The sequence below is a fragment of the Chenopodium album genome, chromosome 10 (genome assembly GCF_948465745.1).
Source record: "Chenopodium album chromosome 10, dcCheAlbu1.1, whole genome shotgun sequence".
NCBI lineage: Eukaryota > Viridiplantae > Streptophyta > Magnoliopsida > Caryophyllales > Amaranthaceae > Chenopodium > Chenopodium album.
This window is the reverse complement of record NC_137843.1, coordinates 16174640-16189995: the sequence shown is the minus strand read 5'-3', so window position 1 is coordinate 16189995 and position 15356 is coordinate 16174640. Positions and strand designations below refer to the sequence as shown.

At 32.5% G+C, this 15356-nt stretch overlaps 3 protein-coding genes across 6 annotated transcripts; 1 reads left to right on the top strand and 2 right to left on the bottom strand.

The window, feature by feature from the left end:
• Window positions 1-210: 210 nt before the first annotated feature.
• LOC145563708 (zinc finger protein CONSTANS-LIKE 6-like) lies at window positions 211-2201 on the top strand. 2 transcript variants are annotated; one of them, XM_081624144.1, is made up of 2 exons: window positions 211-1475; window positions 1647-2201. In XM_081624144.1, exons 1-2 carry the CDS (start codon window positions 408-410, stop codon window positions 1905-1907), a joined length of 1329 nt encoding a protein of 442 aa, XP_081480270.1. In that variant the 5' UTR covers window positions 211-407; the 3' UTR covers window positions 1908-2201. The 2 variants fall into 2 exon arrangements, with proteins under 2 accessions (XP_081480270.1, XP_081480269.1); XM_081624143.1 differs by having other exon boundaries at window positions 1644-2201.
• Window positions 2202-9128: 6927 nt separating this feature from the next.
• Window positions 9129-10964, bottom strand: LOC145564939 (protein FAR1-RELATED SEQUENCE 5-like). Its single transcript, XM_081625087.1, has 2 exons — window positions 9684-10964; window positions 9129-9524 (listed from the first exon to the last, which is right to left on the bottom strand). The coding sequence occupies exons 1-2, from the start codon at window positions 10962-10964 to the stop codon at window positions 9177-9179; spliced, it is 1629 nt and encodes a 542-aa protein (XP_081481213.1). The 3' UTR covers window positions 9129-9176.
• A 472-nt stretch (window positions 10965-11436) lies between these two features.
• LOC145563707 (protein FAR1-RELATED SEQUENCE 5-like) lies at window positions 11437-14969 on the bottom strand. 3 transcript variants are annotated; one of them, XM_081624140.1, is made up of 3 exons: window positions 14751-14969; window positions 13099-13328; window positions 11437-12541 (listed from the first exon to the last, which is right to left on the bottom strand). In XM_081624140.1, exons 2-3 carry the CDS (start codon window positions 13182-13184, stop codon window positions 11539-11541), a joined length of 1089 nt encoding a protein of 362 aa, XP_081480266.1. In that variant the 5' UTR covers window positions 13185-13328; window positions 14751-14969; the 3' UTR covers window positions 11437-11538. The 3 variants fall into 3 exon arrangements, with proteins under 3 accessions (XP_081480266.1, XP_081480268.1, XP_081480267.1); XM_081624142.1 differs by having other exon boundaries at window positions 12954-13328; window positions 14751-14967; XM_081624141.1 differs by lacking the exon at window positions 13099-13328 and having other exon boundaries at window positions 14751-14966.
• Window positions 14970-15356: the final 387 nt, after the last annotated feature.

Genomic DNA, 15356 nt, shown 5'->3' with positions numbered 1-15356 from the left:
ACCAATGAGGGGCCTTGTTTAAGGATCAACTTTATAAGCTTAGCCAATTAGGTACAAGATAAGGCTTTTTTTGGCTTTTATGTTTGGTCCCCAAAAGTGTAATTTTCTCTCACATTCACCCGCCACCTCACTAGTTATTGTAATCTAACTATTGCGCTTTTCAAACTGTAAAAAGTGCACATATAATTTGGTCCCTACTCTTTACTCCAAAAATAGCCCCTTAAACCCTCCTAAAAGTCTTGCAATTATTGTACACAACACTACCTTCCGCTCCTACTCACGCTATTTGTAGCACAACTACTATTGTTTCTTGTTCTTCCTAAGCTTTTAAATTTTACATCTCGCACTGAACCCTCAAACACGAAAAAAAATATCTAACTATTAAATTTACGATCGTGAGATTAGAGATGGTATCGGATAAAAAAATTGCCAACGCAGTCAGTGGAAAGACTGCAAGGGCATGTGATTGCTGCATAAGAAAGCGAGCCCGATGGTATTGCCCAGCGGACGATGCTTTCTTGTGCCAATCATGTGATGGGACCGTCCACTCTGCTAACTTATTGGCCCGGAGACACGAGCGGGTCCGTTTGAAAACCGCCTCGCTCAAGCGAGCCGTTGATGATCCACAGCGGCTCGATTTGCCTTCATGGCATCGTGGGTTAACCCGAAAGCCTAGGACACCACGCCACGGGAAGCATCAATTGAAATTCGAGGAACGAAACCCGCTTCATGTAATTGTTCCGGAGCTCGGGATGGAGGAAACGACATCGTCCCAAGACGGTGAGTCGGAGGAGCAGCTTCTCTACCGTGTCCCCATTTACGACCCCTTTGTAACCGATTTCCGTTCCTCACTGACGATCGATGACATTCGACCGTTGGAGCTGGAGGGAGGATCGGATGTATCAAAGAGCACGATTAGCAATTCGAAACAATCCCCTGATAATTACATGCCATCTGATATGGATCTTGAAGAATTTGCTGCTGATGTCGAGACCTTACTAGGAAAAGGTCTCGATGATGAATTATATGGGATTGAAGAGCTTGGACTATTGGATTGTAGTCCAAGCATTAATAACAACAATATCAATGAGAATTATATTGGTAAAATCGTAAAAGAAGAGGATGAATTGTGTGATGAAGGAGAAATGATCAGGGGATATGAGATTGAGGCAGAGAGCAATAATGTAGTGATCAAAGAGCCTCTCGAGCTGAGCTTTGTTTACGACGAACACGATTTTGGGACGACTTGGGAAGACGAAGATGATCATAAAAAGAATATGATGATCGAGCCATCAGTTATAAATGAATCTTTTAAATTCGAAGAAAATGATGAAACAGAGAAAAATAAGAGAAGTAACATTTTATTGAGGCTAGATTATGAAGCAATAAGTAACGCATGGGCTAGCCTAGGCTCCCCTTGGATCAACGGACAACGCCCCGAAATTCATCTCGATGATTGTTGGCCTCATTGCATGGTAAATTTTTCAAAATTTAATTCGCGCATTCTTAACAAACTTAGAATTAATGTACAACTCATTTTTATTTTGTACGCAATTACATTTATATTTTTTAGCGTGACCATCTAATCTTATGGTGACACGTGTTAGTGTTACACATTGTTAATGTTGTTTATATTTTAACAGCAGGGAACATGTGGGCTAGATGGAAGTCGTCATCAAATATATGGAGATTATCAAATGGGAGGATTCGTAGGGAATGGAGGACTCGGGGATGGTGGAAGGGAGGCAAGAGTGTCGCGGTACAGAGAGAAGAGAAGGACAAGGTTGTTCTCAAAGAAAATAAGGTATGAAGTTAGGAAATTGAATGCAGAGAAGAGGCCAAGAATGAAAGGAAGGTTTGTTAAGAGGTCTTCCTTTGCAGCAGCTAATGCAGCCTTTCCTAATTAGTTCAATATTTTGTTTATATTAGGAAATTTATATAAATGCAAACTTTGTAATTTTGGTTACACTAAAATTATATGGCCATTTTTTTTGTACACTATAGGAATGTAACTATGTAAGTACGAGAGGGACTTTGTATTAGAAGAGAGTCTCATAATAACTCGATAAGTTTTAGGTTCGAGCTCGAATTAAATTCGAGTAGTATCATACACATTGCTGTTTTGTGTATGGGAGTTGTAGTTGTTAAATGTTAATGTAACAACCGATAAATGTATGAGAAAATTAAACCTTTGAAATTCACATAGGTCAGCTCTAAAGCTGAAATATGCTTATATTGTACTCATTTTAGCAGAATACTCATTTAACTTAGGTAAAAATTCCAATTAAGGAGATTAAGGCCCTGTTTAGTTCGCCTTATATTTGCTTATTTGAACTTATCTGATTTGGTCTGATCTGATCTGATCTGATCTGATCTAGTATGGTCTGATCTGAATGTCAGATTTGACCAAACTTTGACCTTAAATATACGATAACCTATACGGAAAAAATATATTAAGTGGGGTCTTGTTAGATTCGTAATAATGTGTATTTTATTAATATGTGATTTTCAGAATTTTTTTAATTACGAAATTAAAGATATTTAGCGATAAAAAACTGCACATAAAACGATGATCTGATCTAAAATTATTTTTTTTTATCTGACCTTATTTTTTCTGATCTGATCTGAACTTATTTTTTTCTTAAATAAGCACTAGTAGAAAATAACATTTTGGCATCGAGCAATGGCCACCGATTTTTAAAAACCGGTGGGGAAAAAATGGGCGGGATTTAGTTTAATAGAAAGGGCACCAGTTCAAACCAAACCGGTGCCAAAGTCCTTAATGGGCACCGATTCAAACCGGTGGCATTAAAAAAACTGGCCTTTTATTTCCCCTATTCATTCTCTTTCCCTTTCTTTTTTCATTTTATTTCTCTCTCCTCCTCTCCCTCCTCAACCAAACCCTAAGCCCCTTTCTTCTCCCTCACCGTAGATCCGTTCATCCCCTTCTTCTCCCTTGCCATTCCCTTCTCTCTCCTTAACCCAAACCCTAAGCCCCTTTCTTCTCCCTCGCCATTCCTTTCTTCTCCCTCGAACTCCCACCTCAACCGTAGATCCGTTCTCTCTCCATTGAAGCCAGGGTTCGTTAACCAAGCATCGTCACCTTCGGCGGTCATCCTCCCTCGCAAGCGTCGTCGGTCAATTATTCAAATCATGCAAGCATCAACGAACCACCACTGCCCGCTGTCGAAAATCGGAAATTTGTGGTTAGCGTTTCTGGGTTCTTTAGCTTTGCGTTTTGGTTCAATTATTCATGTTAAATTGCCTTTGTTTTGGTTGAGAATTATAATTTCATATCTCCAAATTTTTTTTGGGGTTTTTTATGGCATTTTTCTGGGTGTTTTTGATGTTTAGTGGGGTTTTTTGGGGGTATTTCTAGCTGATAATATGAGTTTTTTTCTGGGTATTTTTTCTAAATTTGTTTGTTTTTTTCTGGGTTAAATTTTTTTTTCTGGGTTCAAATTTTTTTCTGGGTTAAATTTGTGTTTTTGAAGTTTTATTTGGTGAATTAATCTCAGTATTTTCTTACTTATTTGATTAATTTGATACTACTTTACTCCATCTCGAAATTTTTTTTTTGGTTGAGAATTATAATTTCAGATCTCGAATTTTTTTTTTTATTTGGTTGAGAATTATAATTTCAGATCTCGAATTTTTGTTTTTTTGTTCTATATTGTTTTTGTGTTTCGGAATGTTAGTTTATTGTGGGTTTTTATTAATTTTGGTGTTTTAATTGATGCAGGTTGTAGTTTACACTCCACATAGATGAAGGATTCAAGATGTTGATTTGGAATATAGATTTTGGTGTTTTAATTCGATGTTCAGTTTTTTTTGGGTTTTTTAAATTGTAAAATAACAATATATATATATATATATATATATATATATATATATATATATATATATATATATATATATATATATATATATATATATATATATATATATATATATATATATATATATATATATATATATATATATATATATATATATATATATATATATATACACGGGGTGGATCCGCTGAAAACAAGGCTTATGCTGAAAACAAGACTTATGCTGAAAACAACAAATCTCAACCATTCATTATTAGCACAAAAGATCAGACGGTTTAAAAGCCTTAAAATCTTTCCAACTTTACATATAATCAATTCAACCGTGTTAAAAGGTCACTGCATACTAAAAGAAGGTAATTTTATCTAAATTGACAACATTTACATAGAGTCATTATATATAAAAATTACGTAACTATATCAATTTGAAAATAATTACATAGAGGTCACTATATATAAACTTAGGGTAATTATATCAATTCGACCCCATTTACCTAGATATCACTATATATAAAAATAAAGTAATTATATCAAGTTATATTAATTTTGACGACATTTACACAGAGGTCACTATATATAAAAATAAGGTAACAATATCAATTTTGACAACGCTTGTACAGAGGTCACTATATATAAAAAAAGGTAACTTTATAAATTTTGACGACAATTACACAAAGGTCACTATATATAAAAACATGGCAACTACATACATTAAGGTCACTATCAACAAAAATAAGATAATTATATCAATTTTGACCACATTTACATTAAGGTCACTATATACAAAAATAGGGTGACTATATCAATTTTGACCATATTCTCATAGAAGTCACTCTTATACAAAAGTAGGATAACTATATCAATTTTGACCACATTTACATAAAGGTCACTATATATACAAAAATATTATTTTTGACGACGCTTGCACAGAGGTCAACATATATATATATATATATATATATATATATATATATATATATATATATATATATATATATATATATATATATATATATATATATATATATATATATATATATATAAAGGTAACTTTAGCAATTTTGACAAGATTTACACAAAGTTCACTATATATAAATATAAAGTAACTATATCATAGATAACTATATACAAATAGAGGTAACCATATCCTTGATGATTTTCACCAAAAAAAAAAATAAATCATATCATTGATAACTATATTAATGGTGCATATATGCAAAATTGTAAATAAAGGTAACTATATATAAAAATAAGGTATTTGTATCATTATAACTATATACAAATAGAGTTCACTATTTATAACAACAAAGATATCATTACATGTCAAAATAGAGTAACTATATGTAAGCCTATGTAGGATTTGAACCTACATCTCATGTGTACCGTAATTACACATTGCTCGACCACTTGAGCTAATAGGCTTTCAACGCACCAACCTAGAAAAAACTACCTCGTCTTCGTAATTTACAAAAGGTTTGTAAATAAAGTCATTATGAATTCGTGTTTATGATGATGTCTAGGGAGGGAGTAGGGGTACACATGGTGTACAAAAGAATCTTGTACACAAGTACCTTATTGGTTGAAAAGGTATCTTTTGAATTTGTGGGCCACCCTCATTTTCATTTGAATTTCAAACCATATTTTTTAAATTTTCAAATTTGAATTTTAAATTTATCTAACCCTTTCAACTACTCACATTAATATAGTATATAATCCCCAAAAAAATTATTCTCTTATTTTTTCTCCTCATTTTTTTTTCTCTCCTAATTTTTTTTCCATGTCTCCTAATTTTTTTCCTCTGCCCAATTTGTACATATTTCTCGCCAAAAAATTAGTCTCGTAATTTTTTTTCCTCTGTCCAATTATTACTCTCTCTATAACGAATGAAATATACTGAAGAAATCTTACATTATTAGTTTCTTCATGGAAAAAAAGTGCACTCTGTGGTAATTTTACATTACCACAGTTCGAACTCTGTCGAAAGAGTGTATAAATTTTTTTATTTATTTTTGGTGTCTTATTCAATTTTACAGAATCATATTTAATTATAAAAATAAAAATAACAAAAACATAGTTTATATATTTTTTTTATGTGAAGGAAACAAACTTATTCCTTTAGATGTAACTTTCTTAAATTTAAATAAGTATTTTATTTTTGTATCCAAAATTTAAAAAATATTTTAAAAAGTAAAAAATTTTCAAATTTGATAAATGTACAAAGAGAACCTATTCATTTAATAATATATAATAATATGTACTCCAATGAATGTGCTGATACCCCCTTAGTCCAATGGTCTAGACATTATTGAAATAGCGTATTAAGCAAAGCCATTCAGTGTTCGAAACTTGCGACCATGAAATTTTTTTTTTTTCATTTGAAACATTTATTATTTTAAAGAATCATTATTCTGTTTATAAAATCTAAATTAATAAAAGTAATAATTTCAGATCTGCGTACACAATGTTTTAAACTTTAATACACACTATAGTTTTAAATGAAGTTAATAAAAATAATGGCATAAATTTTTTTTTACATATTTTTGGTGTCTTATTCAATTTTACAGAATCATATTTAATTATAAAAATCAAAATAACAAAAACATAGTTTATATTTTTTTTTATTTATGTGAAGGAAACAAAATTATCCTTTAGATGTAACTTTCTTATATTTAAATAAGTATTTTATTTTTGTATCCAAAATTTAAAAATTATTTTAAAAAGTAAAAAAATTTCAAATTTGATAAATGTAAAAAGAGAACCTATTCATTTAATAATATATAGTAATATGTACTCCAATGAATGTGCTGATACCCCCTTAGTCCAATGGTCTAGACATTATTGAAATAACGTATTAAGCAAAGCCATTCAGTGTTCGACACTTGCGACCTTGAAAAAACATTTTTTTTTTCATTTGAAACATTTGTTATTTTAAAGAATCATTCTTCTATTTATAAAATCTAAATTAATAAAAGTAATAATTTCAGAGCTGCGTACACAATGTTTAAAACTCTAGTACACATGTGGACCAAACTTCAAACCGCCATCTCCTCCCAATCCACTTTGGTGTTTGTTTTCCTATTAAATATTTTTTCTTTCTTAGATCCATTTTTAGTATATGCATTTTAAAGTTCAGAATGGCAGGGTCAAATTCCATAAGTTGTACAATCTGGCATGGTGGGAGGCTTGTATATTATCCTAAGTTGAAGTACAAAGATGGAGAACACCTTGTTGTTCACATCTTTGACAATGAATTCGAACCAGACAAATTGGCTGCCATAATTAAAGGGCTTGGGTATGAGCAATGTACAGTAAGTTATATTCCTTCGTTTGATTGTTCAATGAGTGAATTATTTGATCTCGTGGATGATGATGATTTCATCAACTTGAAAAGGGTTGCATTGTCAAATAGATTTGTGCACATATTAATCAAACATAACCATAAATTGAAGGGGGATAGGGGACGAAGATCTGAAAAGCATATTGCGGTCCGGAAACCAAATCCAAAGGTACACCTTTGAATTGAAGCGTTTCAATTATAAATTTGAAAATAACTTTCAAATTCGTATCCAAATTTGCATGGTAATTTAAAATTCACTTTCAATTTTAATGGTTTTGTAACACTTTAGTTTTATTTAATTATTGCAGTTTATTTTATGCAAATTAAGAAAAGCTCCTTACATTATGTAGTTTATGATACTGTAAAAGAAATAAATTAGTTATTGTTTATTGTTAGTTAGGGACAAATGATTCTGTAAAATAAATTAATATAAATTGAAATAAATTATGGTTTACAACTGTATTAAGTAAATTAAATAAAATGATGGCAAAGAAATAAATTATTTCTCCTGGTGTATAGTAACTAACTCATGCTTTCATTAATAAACTAATGATACTGCAAAAGAAATAAAATATTTGTCCTGTGTATACTAACAACTTATGCTTTCATTAAGTTAATTATTATTTCTTAAACTAACTTATGATACTTTAAAAGAAATAAGTTATTTGTTATTCTGATGGGTGTATGTTGATCAATTTTATTTTTTGATAAACTTGTGGTACAGTACTCAACTTGCACAAAAAATCTAATTCGGTTTGTTGAACTCGTTGGGAAGTTGAATCCTACTCAAAGAGGATGGGTTGAAAAAATGGGATTTGTCAATTTGCTTCATTTGTCCGTTACAGTATAAACCCATCCTTTATAAGTTGGATTGTTTCAAGGTTTGATCCTGTTTCACGCACCCTGAAAATTAGGGAGAACTTATATGTTGTTGTTGATTGTGAGATGGTTGGGTGGGTCCTCGGAGTTCCTGGTTCTGATTTCTTGTTTTATCCCGAAAAAGCTTCTACTGAAACATTCAAACATGTTGTACAAGGGTCATTCCTTTCGCGGTGCTATCAAAGAGTCAAAAGTGTATGGTGACATATGTGCTGAGAAATATAATAAGGTCATGTTCAAGCAACACTTTCTACTCTACACTCTAGGTGTGTTGCTTTGTCCAACGATGAAAGACAGCTTGATAAGTTCTGCTCATGTTTATGTACTGCACTATGCAAACTTGGCATATAAGTATAACTGGGGCAAGTATATGTTGGACTGGCTTACGATGTATCGTGACAGTTGGGATAAGCAAGGCTGCGGAATACTTCTAATCGTGGTTTGTTTATACTTGACGTGTTTCTCTTGGTTATTGTTTATGCACAAAATAGATGATATAAATAACCTGTTTGGTGCAGCTTATATACTTAGACAAGATTAGTCATGCAAGCAAGGTGGAGTGGAATGTTAATGGATGCAGGATTTGTTCATGTAGCGAGGACAATGTTCGATTCCCGACTGCATCATTTTATTTTATTTTTTTGGTTTTTATTAAGGTTTAATTTAGGCAAAATATATATTAAATATTTTTTTCATTGATGATGGCTTTAAAGTCAATACATTACCTATAATGCTTGTTTAAATTTTAATCTCCTATTTTACCAATAATTATTACTTTTAATTATCGATACAACTGATCGAGGTCTGGTTTCATAATAAAAACAAAAAAAACTTTTCATAATGTCAACATTACACTAGTTTATTATTAGTATATACATATCAAATAGATGAAATCATTACAAGTTATAAAAACAAATAACACATCTTCAAAATCCATAAAAAGTTTTTCCAAGTTGTAACACATATCAGAATTGTATACCAGTCTGATTTCTTTAAATTCCATAAAACAAGGTTTTTCGAGTTTAAACACAACATCAAATTTTATTTACAGCATCAAAAAGGTATTTACAGGAGCAGTATAAATATTTGATTGCTGATTCATAACTAACATATTACTTAGTCATTCAACTCAGAAACATTAGATGGATGTGGGGATTAACATTCGATTGTTGAGAACTATTCTGAGAATTCATGGCTGCTTGTCTGGGAACGCCTCTGCCAAAACTACGTAGGTTCATATTTGTTCCGGGCTGTTGAAATACTTGACCAACATGAGGGCTTTGATTTATTCCTGGGTATGGGTGGTACTGGTACGTGCGTTGGGGGTCGACTGAACCATACTGAACTGGACCACCGTAAACAGAACTGAAATTACCAATATGTTGCTGCGGATTTACTCCATAAAACTGGTTTGCGTCACCAAACATATCATTGTCAAAATTATCATCCCCATCACCGTCATCCTCGGGTTCCTAAAACAAAGAACATTTTTTAAAAAAAATGTTAATGATACCATCAATTCCAAAAAATCATTTTAAAAACAAAAAACCTGTTACTGATACCAAGATTTAAATCAAACAAGAATATTTTTAGTTCAATCAATCCACCTAATGAACAACAAAAATTCTAACCTCGTCATTTTTCCTCTTCCTTTTCTTCGATCCTTTCTCTGATGGGTGTTTATTCCTCGTAGTCTGTCCCCTTCCCACAACTCTTTTGACTACTGGATCCTTAATGTTCCTTTCTTCAAGCGGTTTTGCATTCCGTTGAAGGTTTTCTTGGTTTTGCTCCTTCGGCCTCAGCCTGCGCCGGCCGAACACCCTGTTCACTGAAGGGTCTGACCAGTCATTTCCATCTTTCGTGGATCGAATACCAATAATTGCTTCTAGAGTACCACGGATTTTATCGGTTGCTTCCTTATACAATTTTAGTGTCTCATCGCTATGGAGTGCAAGCGTTGACAAGTATTGATGTCTCGCGTGAATTTCGTTCTGCTTTTTCAATTTCATCGAATCGTTAGGGTCGTAATACGACAAAGTAATGCCTTCATAATCCCTTACTATATTCTTCCTCCAACGATCCAAAATGTATTTAGAAGGAATACAATCAGTGTCTTCTTGCTCAATGGCCCTTATAATATGCCTGCAAAGTATTCCACAAAACTCAAATAGTTTGCATGAACATAAAAATTCACCTTTTTCCTTGTCCACTGAAACCTTGAACATTTTTCGCCTTGCTTTCCAAACAGGAATCGGAATCTTCTCTTCTGCATCGTACATAACTTTTGTCCCCTCATTTCCTTTCCTCAACACATTTGTTAGCCTTAGGCCTATCACCTCATCTCTTACCTCAAGAAATTTCTTATTTGTGTACGCCTTGCAAAATACGCACTCCGCCAAAATTGTGTTATCATAACCACAAGGTTTACTATGTGAAAGGAAATTCAATTCCTTCTCATCTTCAACTTTCTTCTTATTGCTTTGCTCAAGCTGCTGCATGAATTGCAACAGCCCAATGTTCAGACCAACATATCCCTTAATGCATCGGTTTTGTCCTTCACTCCGCTGGGTTGATGACATTCCAGCCCAAAAAATACCCCTCCAAAAACCAGGGGCCCAGTGTTCCCTATTCTCGTAGGTGTCATTAATCCAATCGTTGTTTTGCAACCGATATTTTATCACCATTTGTTTCCAAGAATCCTCAAATTCTTCTGCAGACAGCGAATCATGCACGACAATTCTCAAATCAGCTTTGATCTCCTTAAATTTCTCTAATTTTCCTAAATTCCTGTGAGCATTTTGCAAAATGTGCCATATACAAAGACGGTGTGGCACATCAGGAAATACTATTTTAACCGCCTTCCCTATAGCTTTACACTGGTCGGTGATGATGCCTTTTGGCGGCTTCCCCATACACTACAACCATTATTTAAATACCCACTCAAATGTTTCTGCGTTTTCATTAGTAACTAAGGCTGCACCTAAAATGATCGACGACCCGTGATGATTGCACCCAATAAAAGGAGTAAATGGCATATGGTACCTGAAAAAGGTAATATAATTTTATTCAATAACTTACAACAAAATTCAACATGATACTTTAAATTAGATAATGAATCTTTAAACATACTAATTGATTCTTAAAGATACATTACAGTACAAAGAATAAACCAGTAAAGGGAACTTCACGGTTTACAATAATTGAAGATGGTTCTTTTCTTGATATAAATTATAAACACAAACTACAAATTATAAAACAACTCTTTACAACAATCTTTTTCCTACTTTATAAACACAAATCCTTGCCATGTACAGTTCTATTCTATTGATTTATAAACAAGATGTTATAATTTATAATTAGATTCTGTAAATTACAAAACGACTCTTTAAAATTTTTTTGACTATTATAAATAAATCACAAATACACAGTCTGTATTAATCTACTTAAATCATACAAACAACCAAACATATACAATAAAAGCAGCTCTTACTTGTTGCATAAAAATGTTGTATCAAATGTAACTATATCTCCAAAGTCTTTGTACTGCGCACGAGCCCTTGCATCAGCCCAAAATACATTCACAAGTTTGCCCTCTTCATCTGTTTGGATTGCACTATAAAAATTAGAGTTTGCATCTGACATCTTTTCAAAATATTCTTGTACTGCATCAGCATCCCCACCAAATATGACACGTCGTCGAACAATGTTTACTGCATTTCTCAAATCACTCTGGTTGAAACTTAAATTCTCTTGTCCTCCTCTGGCAATAACAATCGAATTGTAGCTTTTGGTCATTGAAATTTCAGCTGAGTCATTTAAGACCATGTTCTCATAAGCACCGTCATCAATGCCCCGATAATTCACCATCAGCCGGCTATCATTTGGAAATAGTTTATGATCGTGGGACAACACACAATTCTTAATGTAAAACCAACCATTTGAGAATCGTGCCTCAACACACACCTTGCACTTTGTAGGAGCACATGATATCTTCCTTCTCAATTTCTTTTTCCTCCTGTCTTTTGTACCCATCTTACACACCAATCTAATACGAGACATCATGTGACCTTTAGGCTCCATCTCCCCAACACCAAGACGATTTATTCCTTTTTCACGATACTCGTTCATTATTACACTTGATCGAACAAAAAATTGAAACCCTTTCTCAAAGGCATACGTATGGCAAAACTTTGTAAACTCTTCACCACTTGCAAAATACATACCCACAACTGGAGTACGGCTGGATTCTTCTTCTCTGTTTGACCTATTTGGAGAATCGTGTTCATTTATATTGTTGTTAACCTCAACCTCATCCTCTTCATTATCAATGTTATTATACTCAGCATCTTCATTGAGATCGAATGGCATTGCTGCATCTTCTCCTGTTACATCATTTGATTCTGAATCTACGATTGAGGTAACCACATCGTTTATCACTTCATTAAGATCAATGTGCAAATGAGGGGATTGGTTTTCGCTTTCCATTTCACTGACAAAATGTCAAACACACTACTGTATTTAATTTCAGATGCTAAAAAATAAAAAAAGATGCTATGAAATAATATTTTAATTTAATATTGATTAAATGACACTACATACAACATACAGATCCTATAAAATAATTTATTATTGACAGCAAATAAACAACGATTCCATTTAACAATTGATACCAGTACGAAACCCAGAAATATTCCTTCACTTCAAACACAATAAAAAAGTATACCATAAACAAATCCCAAACCCAACATACAAATCAATATATTAATCTACACGATTTACCCTCTCAAATCAATCATTATAACTATTCTAATTTATCAAAATCTAACAATTAAAACCCTAAATTATCAAAATCATCAAATTAGGAAATTTAATCGAAATAATTCGAAAAGGAACAAAATTACCTCCTAATATTTGTATCTGATTGACGAAATTAACATCCACACTTGAATAATTTTGTCACGATTCGTTTATTCAAATTTTGTTCTTTGTCAAGGAATTTTAGGGGCAAAGATGAATTTTTGGGGAAGAAGATGGTAAATGTCAAACCTAATTTGGGTAATTAATTTTGTATTAGCCATTAATTGATGCATTAACTCTTGCCGCCCATAGAAATTTTTCCCGCTCAGCTCCATCACACTGGCGCCCAAGCTGAAAATAATGCCGCTCGTTTTTCCCTCTTCTTTTTTTCCTTTCCCTAACTTCAATGCTGAGTTGGCGAATTTTAATTGGTGGTGTACAAAAGCATTTTGTACACCATGTGTACCCCTACCCTTTACCTGAGGTTTAAGATGTAGTAATTTATTTAGAATCATAACCATTTTAAGCATTCCAATTAACACCAAAAGCAACACCACAATCATTACGATGATCATAGATATGGGCACACATTTCTCTGTTGTCTCATCACATTGTATCAAGTGTTAGCACTGAACCCACATACCAACAATGATATACAAATTTTAATGCAAGGAAAGCTGTAATTTTTCAATAACCATTGATCTTTGTTATTTTGATATTTTGCACAATTATACCAATCTGTTTTGCCGTCTAGCAATGATCCAGCTGATCAGTTTTGTAGTTTGAGCATCAAGTATATATACCAAGCATCATTGAATAAAACTTTGAAAGAGTACTATGACAACAGTGGACTTCGACACAATAGTTTATCTTAGTTTCCTCATATAATCAGTAATACAATATCTAGCAACTAATCTCATTAGTGTGGTAAAATTAGTCAACCCACACAGAAATAATAATAGGCTCGGTTTGTCTATTCATTACAGCCTAAAGGCCTGTTCTCATTTACTGAACTAATTGGAGCTGAACTGAACTGAGCTGAATTGAATATTTTATAAGTGAGGGAAATTAGGAGCTGAGCTGAAGTGAACTGATTAGAGCTGAACTGATTTGAGCTAAACTGAACTGAAATTAAGTAAATGTGAGCAGGCCCTAAAGGCCCTAAAGCAACAGGACATCATAATAGCTTTGTTTTAACAGTACATAATTTACCAAACCTAGGCCTGTTAATCTCTCTCCTCTTCCTATACTCAATGCAATATGTTCGAGGAATTTTTGGTGCTCTAATATCACTAATTAATAATACTATCCAATTTTACTCAAATCAAGCTAAAATCAAACTAAAATCAAGCTAAAATCACACATAAACCCAATTTACACAAATTAAGAAAAAAAATATACAAATGAATCTCAAATAATACCATACAAAAAAATTAAGTTGAATTTGAACATAGTTTCCCAAACCTAGGCCTGCTAATCTCTCTCCTCCTCCTATACTCAACAAAACACAAAACCATATGCAAATACACTGAAATTCACATCCAACAAGCCACAATCTCAACAAAACCTCCGTTTTCTCATTGCCGATTCAAATCATATTTTAATTATGGCAACAAACACAAAAATCGTGAAAATTAAATTAAACAAACCACAAACTGAAATTTAAATCAAAACTCAAAAAAATCAAATCGATAATCAGTTTGATTTCAAAAAAACATAGAAAATACAAAATTAAACATAAATATAGAACCTAAAAATAACTTTATAGCTCAAAAACAACAATATAAAGAAATTGCTCTGATTTTAAAAGTAAGTCACTGATTCGTGACCTAAAATAAAGAAAAATTAATCAAATAAGGTAAAAATCATCTCATAAAGCGAAATTTAAAACGATTACACACTTGATAGATTATAGACGATGATGGCAACGAATTTGATGAAGAATCGAAGCAATTACACTATGATATGGAGATACTGCATAAAGTATGAAGAAGATTTGAGAAATTAGGAGAGAGAAATCAGAGGAGAGAGAAAATAATGCATGATAATGAAGGAGGAGATAGAAAAGGCTTTTGTTTGTAATTGAGAGAAAAAAAAAACCGTCAGATTTGATATGTTAGTGGTAGATTATAATCCACGGTTAAGATCTTATGTTTTCAGCTTAAGCCTTGTTTTCACATTTTCATCCACTCCCTCTATATATATATATATATATATATATATATATATATATATATATATATATATATATATATATATATATATGTGGGTGCCTATTATTGGCACCGGTGCCAATGTAAAAAATTGCCACCGGTCAAAATCGGTGGCTTTTTTGGGATGAAATGACATTTTTCAAATACTCCGCGGTTTAAAATTGGTGCCTTAGGGGGGTTTTGAACCAGTGTCAAAATGCGTTTTTCTACTAGTGAAATAAAAGTAAGGTGAACTAAACAAGGTCTAAGGCTCCGTTTGTTTTAATCTTAGGTCCTAAAACCATGGGAAAATCA

Bases quoted from the DNA above. Each gene is read 5' to 3' on its own strand.
- LOC145563708 (XM_081624143.1), top strand. From the start codon at position 408: ATGGTATCGGATAAAAAAATTGCCAACGCAGTCAGTGGAAAGACTGCA. The intron at 1,476-1,643 runs GTAAATTTTTCA...ATATTTTAACAG, and splicing joins ATTGTTGGCCTCATTGCATG to CAGGGAACATGTGGGCTAGA.
- LOC145564939 (XM_081625087.1), bottom strand. From the start codon at position 10,964: ATGGGGAAGCCGCCAAAAGGCATCATCACCGACCAGTGTAAAGCTATA. The intron at 9,525-9,683 runs GTTAGAATTTTT...TCTTTGTTTTAG, and splicing joins GGAAGAGGAAAAATGACGAG to GAACCCGAGGATGACGGTGA.
- LOC145563707 (XM_081624140.1), bottom strand. From the start codon at position 13,184: ATGGAGCTGAGCGGGAAAAATTTCTATGGGCGGCAAGAGTTAATGCAT. The intron at 12,542-13,098 runs GTTTGACATTTA...ACATTTTGTCAG, and splicing joins AAATTAATTACCCAAATTAG to TGAAATGGAAAGCGAAAACC.